This window comes from Neolamprologus brichardi, chromosome 15, assembly GCF_056152115.1.
Source record: "Neolamprologus brichardi isolate AB-2024 chromosome 15, ASM5615211v1, whole genome shotgun sequence".
In the NCBI taxonomy this organism is placed as follows: Eukaryota; Metazoa; Chordata; class Actinopteri; order Cichliformes; family Cichlidae; genus Neolamprologus; species Neolamprologus brichardi.
Genome location: NC_142118.1, coordinates 39,675,178 through 39,685,443, shown reverse-complemented (window position 1 = coordinate 39,685,443; position 10,266 = coordinate 39,675,178). Strand labels below are relative to the sequence as shown.

At 46.1% G+C, this 10,266-nt stretch overlaps 1 protein-coding gene across 2 annotated transcripts; it reads right to left on the bottom strand.

Annotated features, from left to right (window-relative positions):
* Window positions 1-4,727: 4,727 nt before the first annotated feature.
* Window positions 4,728-10,234, bottom strand: LOC102790568 (cyclin-dependent kinase 5 activator 1-like). Of its 2 annotated transcripts, XM_006791886.3 has the most exons (4): window positions 10,025-10,234; window positions 9,522-9,924; window positions 8,816-8,953; window positions 4,728-6,831 (listed from the first exon to the last, which is right to left on the bottom strand). In XM_006791886.3, exons 2-4 carry the CDS (start codon window positions 9,894-9,896, stop codon window positions 6,334-6,336), a joined length of 1,011 nt encoding a protein of 336 aa, XP_006791949.1. In that variant the 5' UTR covers window positions 9,897-9,924; window positions 10,025-10,234; the 3' UTR covers window positions 4,728-6,333. The 2 variants fall into 2 exon arrangements, with proteins under 2 accessions (XP_006791949.1, XP_087708626.1); XM_087852500.1 differs by lacking the exon at window positions 10,025-10,234 and having other exon boundaries at window positions 9,522-9,958.
* Between the last annotated feature and the right edge of the window lie 32 nt (window positions 10,235-10,266).

Below are 10,266 nucleotides of genomic sequence, written 5' to 3'. Positions count from 1 at the left end.
GTACACGCCCTCTCTCATCCAGGCGTCCGGGCCTCAGTCAAGCTGGTCAGCTCTAGGTTCGTTTGGCCGGGCCTTCGTAAATCAGTGAAAGAGTGGGCAGCCGCGTGCATCCCATGCCAACGTGCTAAGATCCATAGGCACACACAGGCGCCCCTCGAATCATTCCGCGTTCCAGGGAGGCGTTTTGATCATGTGCATGTGGATCTGGTTGGTCCTCTGCCGCAGTCACAAGGTTTCACGCACCTTTTGACTGTAGTGGACCGCACAACCCGCTGTTGTGCGGTCCACTACAGTCTGCTGTAGTGGACGCTCTGGCGTCCACTACAGCAGCAGCAGTGGCCAGGGCATTTTTGTCAACGTGGGTTTCGCGTTTCGGTCCCCCCGCCGACATCACCTCAGACAGGGGCCCCCAGTTCGTTTCCAAGCTTTGGTCTGCCATGGCTGACGGCCTGGGGGTCAAGGTCCACCGAACCACTGCGTACCACCCGCAGGCCAACGGGATGTGCGAACGTTTCCACCGGTCGCTTAAGGCCGCGTTCCGTGCTTCTCTCACAGATGGCAACTGGGTTGACCGCCTTCCATGGGTTTTACTGGGGTTGCGCTGCGCGGTTAAAGAAGACCTTGGGGTTTCCCCGGCTGAACTGGTCCTCGGTCAGCCCCTCCGGGTCCCCGGGGAATTCTTGCCTGAGAGCCCACCCCCGTGCTTCGCTCCATCTGTGCTGTCTCTCCGTCCCCCAAGAGACTCGTTTTCTCTTCCTGGCCCAGTGCACCATTGAGTGCCCGACACCTTTGTTCCAAGGTCGTTGGACTCCTCACAGTTTGTTTTTGTCAGGCATGACGCTCATAGGCCTCCGCTGCGTCCACTGTATGACGGCCCCTTTAGGGTTATTCAACCGGGCCGGAAGTATTTCCTTTTGGATTTTGGGGGTCGACAGGAGGCTGTTTCTATTGACAGACTTAAACCAGCACATGTGCTTCGGGATGATCAGGTGGTGCCGGCTCAGGCCCCCCGCCGTGGCCGCCCGCCTTCCACTGGACCGGACAATCCTGCTTCTTCCTCTGGGAGCGCCCCCCACCTGGCGGGGCCCGAGCTGTCTTCAGTTTTTCCTGACCGCCCATGCCAGCCTGGCCATCAGGCTCGCTTCCCCTCCGCCAGCTCTCCACCTCCCCGCTTCAGCCGTTCTGGACGTTTAATTAAAGCGAGGGTTCTGGACTAGGGGATGACCCTACTGGGTGTTCGGGGGGGGCATGTGTGGTGGACCACTGGAGGGCTCCACTCACACCCAGTTCTCAGGAAGTGTTGTTGCTGTGTTTTGGAGGGAAAAGAGTTCAGTTGTGTGGTGATAAGTAATAAACGAGCAGTGTCAATCGAGAGCTCTCGTGTCGTCTGTGTTTACCTCCACAACATATATATATACACATATACATATATCACTGACTTTCAGCTTGTTGTGTTTGTGGATATATGACTGACTTTAATTATTAAACATTCGCACATAAATAAGTGACGTCATATTCAGTACTTTTGACAGTTCACTCTTCGGCCGCTCCATCTTATTAGGGAAATTCCACATACATAAATGTAAATTTCAAAACTCAACCCCATCATTTAATTTGTTTTTGATTGAAATTGAATATTACTTAAACTCTCTTAAATTAACTTCCAATAAAAAAGGTTTATCATTGATTGAAGTTCATTCAGAAATGTTTAAGGAATGAGCTGTCACAACTTTCAAGCACAAAGTTGTTATGAAGTCTGTCACATTCCCCCCCACCCCCCCTTTTTTTCTTTTTTTATCCTTTATTTATTTATCCTTCTTATTTCATTGTACTGTATATTGTTACTCTTATTTGCCTTGTATGTCTACTGTACAAACTGAACTGGAACCCGTATTTTGTGGCAAAATTATCCACACCCACCGCCGCGCTATGAATTGTGGGATATATGGGACCACGAAGCGTGCACCGGACCACGCTTGATATTTGGGTAAATCAACGGCGCATTAGGAGTATGCATTTGAAGTACACTTCGAATTGGGACAGCCGTCGTCGCGTGGCGGTGATGTAACCGCACTTGAAATGCGTACTTCAAGCGTGCAGACCCTGAATTGGGACACAGCCAGGGTCTGCTGCCTCAAAGGCTGCATTTTAAGGCTGATTACGTCACAGTGACGAGACAGAGGCTGTCCCAATTCGAAGGTTGCTCAAAATGCGGCCCTCAAATGAGTCTTTCATTTCCCTGAATTTTAAGGATGGGTCGGTGTATCCTTCAAACATATCCCAGACTTCATAGCGCGGCGATGGGTGTGGATAATTTTGCAGAAAAAAAAGCGGACAGCTGAAGCGGGGCAGCCGAAGAGTAAACTTTTAAAAGTAAATACTGAATTGTGTCACTTATTTACATGCAAACGTTTAATAACAAAGAACATTAAATCATTACTGTTGGCCACAGGTCAGCAAAGTTTCAAACATTAGCGATGTTAGTACCAACTTTGTTTTAAAGCCTTTACTTTAAAATATACGCCGTTCAATCTTACAGAGAATGTGATGATTTTGTGGATAATTAAAGTCAGTCATATATCCACAAACACAACAAGCTGTAAGTCAGTGATGCTGCTCGGTTTGCAGTCCTGAATATCACGGCACAAGCAGGATTCACTGCACTGTTAATGTTAGCTCTGTTATATTGCTGCCTCTGTTCGGTGGTGTCGAGCCAAACGGACTTTAACGTGTGTTTGAACGAGCTGACGGTTCACTCGTTAAGCTGAAAGAAAGATGCTTTAATCACAGCAGTCACACATGTGTCCACTGTAACATCTGGGAACTCTTCTTGTTCAGCACTCGTAATAACACAAACACTAAATCCTTCTGTTTGTAGCAGTGTGTACACCTGAGACTGTCACCTGTCTGTCTGTCCTGCACTCTCTCTCTGTTTCTTTCTCTCTGATTGTGGAATAAAAGTATGAACATGTGTTTATAAGTTACACTTGTGTTTGAATCCTGCAGCTTATCACACATTTGATTTCCATGTGTGACGACTGCAAGTGTCCAGAGTGAGGACAGACTGAGGGACCCACTGCTGCACATCATCTGTGAGGCTTTGCACCCCTGATGATCCACCAGGACAAACTCAGCAGTGTGTGAGGAAGAGGAGGAGGAAGAGCCAGCAGCAGCTGACAGATGGAGAGAATAGACAGACTGTTCCCTGTTTGTGAAGGACTGCTAGGAAAGTTTAACATCACTAACTGTCTGTCCTGAATCAGTCTTATTAGGTAATGTTCAAATAATGTTATCATCCAGTGTTTTCAGTGTGGGAGAAAGTACTCAGGGCCTTCAAGTTACACACTATGAAAGGCAGCAACAAGTTTAATGTTCAGAAACCTAAAGTATGTATCAGCAGCAGAATGGAGCTAAAAATAAATGTTTGTTTCAGTTCTATGAAGCTTTGAGTATTTTGGATCAGTAGCACTGCTGTGTTTGTTGCATCATATTGCTGTAATTGTTTATATGCTTTATATATTCTGAGGTAAGTTGATCTATAGTGTTACATCATATTCTATAAGGATGTTATGTGTTTGTAGACTTTCTGCCCAGTTTGACCCATTTAGCAGAAGTCAGCCTGTTTAAGGCTCTGATATCTATTCTGTGTGACTTAAAGCAGTTATGACATGGTCTGATTTTCTCACCCAATAAAGGAATATTTCATATATCAGTCTACTCTTCATTCTATCAGACACAGTTATCACAGCTCGTACATTTGCTTTTTACACATGTATGTAAGCATTGAGCCAAATTTAGTAATGCCAACATATTAAAAGAACAATGTTTGTCTCTTATATATAATACATCTGTATATACACTGTCACAGATACTTGAGTGTCTTTAAGTGAAGATCTAAGGTGATAGGAAATATAAATAACTGCAAGTTGAATCTTTACTGAAGCTCAGTGTTTGGCACAGAGTTCACTCACCTGTGCTGTACCAGTGTACCTGCACATGTGATGTGACAATAGAAGTGATTTGATTTGAGAGTTCAAACTCACTGCTGTAATAACTAATAATGATTAGTATAATAACTATTATATTGGCCATATCATATTTACACTGACTTTAGTCTCATGAACAACATGAGCTAACTGTTATTTACTAACTAATCTTATATGACTGTTCAGTACAGATATGAAGCCCAACAATCATGTTTTCCAGTCCTGTGGTCTCAGCCTCAGATACTTATTAAATCACACAAAGCTCGTGCAGAAACAAACAAACGAATGAACAAAATATGTTCTCCTTCATTTCTGTCAACCACACGTTTCCAGCTGTTAGTATCATGGTTGCTAGGCAACCTGGGCAGCGCGACGGAGGCTAGACCGTCCCATTTCACAAGCCTCACACTTCTGGCCTTAGTGGTCTTTGAGTACCGTTGAGGACCGTTGAGGCTGCGTACTTTAAGGCTGCAGACCCTGAATTGGGATACAGCCATGCTGAGGAGGTCATTTAGTCATTTAAATCAGCTGTGTTGGATCAAGTGCACATCTAACACTCCACACCAGTTGGTGGCGGTAATGCACCATCTTGCTGTTTGCCAACCGCCAATAAACCCTACACAGATTCAGAAGAAGAAGAAGAAGTAGGACACATCTAAAACCTGCAGGACACCAGCTCTTGAGTTCCCCACCCCTGACTTAGGGTCTTGTCTCTCAGAGTCTCGGCATCAGTCAGGGGGCGGAAATAACCACGACTGCAGTTGTCATCACATCACAAACTTCTGGCCACTTCAGATTTAGCAGTGTGCACGTAGTGGCACATTTAAGATCTAGTTTAAAGGGCTAACAGGATGAACTGGGACTCAGGTCTGAACTCTCGTCCCGTCTGAAGACCGAGGGTTACCCAAACAACACAAGCAGACAGGTTCAAACCTTCATCTTTCATTCCATGGATACAGGCAGGTAGAACAGAGTGTGGCCTGCAGATGAAACCACAGGTGAAAAGGGAAATAAGAGGTCACACACACACAGCTGACTTTTGTTGTTTATGATGATGGTTCAGCAGGGTCAGTCGATCTGACTGCTTTTACATTCAACTTTCAGACCAGAGACAGAAAACATCAAAATCACGTCAGCTGACTGCCAGGTCACACGACCTGTCTGAGAAAATCTGTTTTACACAGCTCTGTTAATGGGACTATGTTTACAGGAAGTTAAAATGTCAGATTTTCATCTTAAACCCCTAACCCACTGGAGGAGGAGATCTTCCACTCAACTTTCAATAATATTGATTCTGATCAATAAATACACTTTGGGCTCTGATGAGCTGAATAAATACAATAACAAGTTATTTTCAAAGACGATTTCATCTGCACAACCACATGAAGTGAAACACCTGGAACCTTTCCTGCATCCCTGTCTCTCAGTGAGTAACTTCAGTCCAGCTAAAGTAAAGGAAGGAAACGAGTTGAAGCAGCTCGCTGATCAGCACAGGACAGTTTCAGAGCTGAGACGATCACCAACTGTCCTGCTGATCAACGTCCAATGATTTAAAAAAAACAAAAAAAACCTGCAGTTCATGAACCACAAACATTTCCCAGTGTCCTCCATCTACGATGAGTCAGACGTAATAAAAAATGAGTCGTTTTAAAGCTCTATGTCTGCCCCCTCCAGCTTTTCTGACTCTATCAAAAGAACATAGATGGTTTTCTTTCTGGTTGGAACTCACTCGTGCACACACCTGTGCAGGTACAGGGCGTACAGCATCACTGCCTCTGTCCTTATAAAACTAAGTGATACTGTTTCATTAACACATTAAAACTCCAGATTTAATCATTATGCATCACCACATGCTAACCTGCATGTTTGTAGGGGTTGTCACCTGTTACCCCAACTCTAACCAGCGGACCGCCTCAGACGGGCAGCATTCAGGTGAGTCCCATTAAAAAAAAAACAATACATGGTTTGTTTTTTAAAGAATGGCAGAACCCAGAAACACCCACCCACCCCCCAAAAAACCCCAACAACTCAGAAAAAAAACCTCAGAACAGAACCAAAACCAGCGTTGACCTGAGCATGCTGCTGTTACGTGTGATGCTTTCTGTCCCTGCCGCCAAATTGTGCAACTAAACAAAATAAGGCTTGAGATGGTAGGGTTGCCATGGTAACTTGTCTACAAGCTTGATTGACATCATGCAGTTAAAGTGAGCTAGTGTCCATAAAACTTTTGGCATCGCGCCTGCCGCTTGTCAGTCGCCGCGCTAACAGCGGTTTACATTCAGACCCTGGCGGGTCAATGGTTGCTGGGCAAGTCTCTGTAACAAACACTGCCGATCTCCTCTCTCTGTTAGCGGTCCAGATCATCCAGCTTGCCTTCTTCCTCGTCTTCATTCGGCCCCTCCTTCTCTTGCTGCTGCTGCTCCTCAGGTTTCTCTTTGCTGACCTCCTCCTTCTTCTCCATCTTTTCCTCCTGCCCCTCTTTCAACTCCTCCTTCTCCTGCTGTTTCCCATCTTTCTCCGCCTCCCTCGCTCTTGATGTGCCCTGCTTCTTCAGGTCCTGAAACACCTCGGTGAAGAAGTGTGGATCGGCGTTGATTCGCAGCATGTCGCCGCTAAGGCGCTCGATCAGCTCTAGCGCTCGATCCCAGAATGCATCACGACTGGACTCCACCAGGAAAGGCTTCAGGGGGTAGGAGATCTCATTGCCCAAGTAGGAGTAGGCGAGATAGAGACAGGTGAGGAAGGTGGCGTGGAGCTCGTGCTCTGAAGCAGTATCCTCATCCACCACGTCCCTGCACAGCAGGTACACAAACACCAGGCTGGCCGGACTGATGAAGCACTGGTCCTGCAGGGGGACAACCGAGAGTGAACTTTACAACCAGTCTTAGAGTCATCCACCCATCCATCCTCCCATCTGTCCACCCATACGTCCACACATGCATCCACACATCCATGCACACATCTGTCCACCCACACATCCGTCCACTCATTCATCCACACATCTGTCCACACATTTGTCCACTCATCCATCCACACGTCCATCCACACTCATACAGAGCTGTTTTACACTCACTATAGTGGTCTTTCTGAGGACGGTACAATGCCCAAGGACACGTTTCAAAATGTGGACTGATCTCAATCAAACAATCAGCCTTCCATTTAGCAGACAACATGCTCTACCACCTGGCCAACGCCAGCCAATGACAGGGCAATGAAGGGACAACAGTACTAGTACTACAGAAAGAGCAGCTCAACTAATAGGTGAATTATTCTGGATTAATATCATTGTTATCTATTAGTTCACGTTTACGTGCTACTATGAGGTGACCTTGAGGGTCTGAAAGGCGCCTATAAATAAAATGTATTATTATTATTATTATTATTATTATTATTATTATTATAGTTCGTAGTGTCACAACACTTCCACCGATGATGACTGACCAATAGCAGAAGACATCCAAGTGACATCATTATGAAGCTTATGCCTAAGTTCAATAAGCATACATCTACCTGCTTTCCTGGGTGTTAGGCTCTTTTTCTGTTCTATGCATCATTATCAGTTCCCATGCTGTCAATCTCAGTACTGACATGGTTAGTCCAATTATTTTATCGCCCGCCATCTTTGAGCCAATCAGCCCCCAATTTGCATAGATTCAATCTATGCTCTCAGTCATTCTCCCTTTCAGACTCTCATTTGTACATCCCATCTCCATCCCATCTCCACCTCATAGACACCTCAATTGGAGCCCCATCCAAACCAGTGTCTAGACTCCCAGGAGTCCTGTCCTAAATCCTATCACCACTGGTAGTCCACTTTGCCATGACGGGTCATCAGAGTCTAATGGCAGAATACATATAATAATATAATTTCTCTATCTCAGTGAATTACATTCAATTCATCCAAGTGATCTCTCCTTATTAAAATTACATCATTAACCCCTTAAAAGCAGACGGCTGCAAACTGAAGATTAAACAACCCAGTTCAGACTTGATGCTGGAAGTAAGAGGAGGACTGATTTGTTCATGTAGTTATTCGTCCACCCGTCTTCCTTCATTCTGACTGCCACTGCAAATTTCTGGAGAAGGGATTTGAAAGAGATCAAGGCTTCAGAGGCTCATGTCTAAGAGCTGCCACCAACCATCGATCTCCCTGAAGTCTGACGTTCTCTTGAGACAATAATCGAGCCCACAGAAACTGAGGAGGCCAATCAAACCAAGCCTAACCCAACCAAACCAACCTAAACCAAACAAAGCCAAACTGAACCAAACCAAGCCAACCAGAGCCAAACCAAGCAGAACCAAACCAAGCCAAACAAAACCAAGCATGCTCCTCCAGTTTTCAGCTGTGCTAACATGACCTGAATGTAACGTTTTATCATTTTTAACATGCAACGCCCAAACATCGATGCTAAGGTTAATTTTCAGCAGCAGTTTGTAAACACAGCAACAACCTACAGTAACATGACATGTTTATTAAATACCACAGTAGATATGAAATAAAAACATACAACATGAAGTTAAAGCGCACACACACACAAACACAGACACACACACACGTTTCCACCGACAGTGCTCTGTGTGCAGCAGTCTGTTACTTTCAGTCTGTAGCATGTCTGAAACCTTCATATCTCTCTAATATACAGTTTGTCTTCCTTTGGAAATAAGCCGCTCAGCTGTCACCACTGTAAACACCGTGACTGGCCAGAGGAGTTACAAGCCCTGCCCCTTTCATGTAAGCACACATGTTAAACCCTGAGGTTAAGGTAAATGAATGCAGATAACAGCTCTGGACAGGTGAGACTAGCACAGACACACAGATGGGCTCTCACCTGCCAACCCTGAACCAGCAACGCTCGGTCCACGTTTCTGAACCACAGAACGATCTGATTGGATGAGAGCTCCTTCAGTTTGACGCAGCGGCGACACATGAAGTCGGAGAGACAGCGAAGGAGCTCACCTGTGGACGCCTGCAGAGAAGACAAGGAAACAAGGAGCAAGGAGAGGAAGCTTTTTGTTGTAACACAGGAAGTAGAACAAAGTGTTTGGGTTTCTGTAGAACCTGAGGTTCTGTTGAAGGTTCTGTAGGTGGAACCTGTCCTCTGGGTGGATGTGTGTGGTGCCCTCTGATGTTTTAAACTTTATAATCAGATGGGAGTTTTTTTCCTCCGGGTTTTTTAGACTGAAAACTGTCTTTGAACCACCTCAGACCCTTCACAATAAAACTGTATTCACCACAGAGTTTCTAGTTATTATTAATTTCAGAATAATTCTTCTTACACCCCCATTTTATAAAAATCTTATTTTATGAATGAATTTATATTAATTATTTTACATCTATTATTCCTGATTCCTTTGTTAGGTTTCACGGCTTCTCCATTTTTATTATTTAGCGTCACGTTTTTCTGCCTTCACTGTTCCTAATGTTCTGACCTTCAAGCGCATGCACTTACCCGCTGTCTGTCTGCGTGTCTCTGATTAGAAACCAGCTGATGACCTCTGCCAACACACATGAGCACCCCTCACTGACTCACCCACCTGAACCACCACCCTCCGTGGGGACACGAGCGGCTCGGGCCAGGCCTGTCTCTGGTTCTGGTCTGGGACCGTGGGCACGGGCACCGGGATGGGTCCGTGTTTGTGTCCGGGCTTCGCTACTCTGGGCTCGCGGCGCTCCTGCTGCACGTGCCTGGGCTCGGACACTGCGGGCTTCACTTTCTTCCCTCCCTTCCTCTTCGCTCGCGCGGCCACGAGCCGTTTCTTCCAGCTGAGCGCGTGCAGCAGCACCGGGTGCCTCTTCTTCTTCCTTGTTCCGTCCTTCTCCTCCTCCTCCAGCGGCTTCTTTACCGCGAGCTCCTCCGGGCCCCGAGCGGCTTTCCGTGAGCCCGGAGACAGAGACAGCACCGTTCCCATGACGACAACCGGATGGAGGCGAGAGGCACTGCAGCAACAGAGGAGGAGGAGGAGGGAGGAAAAGGAACAAGGAGGGGATGAGAAAGAGAGAAGAGGAGAGAGAAAGCCCGTCCGTCTGTCTGTCTCACCTGTCCGCGTGTGATGCAGGCTGGCGTGCAGGGCTTATGTTTTAGTCTCTGATCCGTTGTTTTTACAACAAAGAAACAGATGCAGTCACCCACAATGCACCTGGAGAGACAAGCAGCTGTGAGGCATCTATTGCAACACCTGGACACACCTGGAGAGGTGGAGAAAATAAACTGACATACTGTGTACAAATACACACTGAGGTACACAAACAGAAGTACTGATCCAAATGTTTGGCTCATCT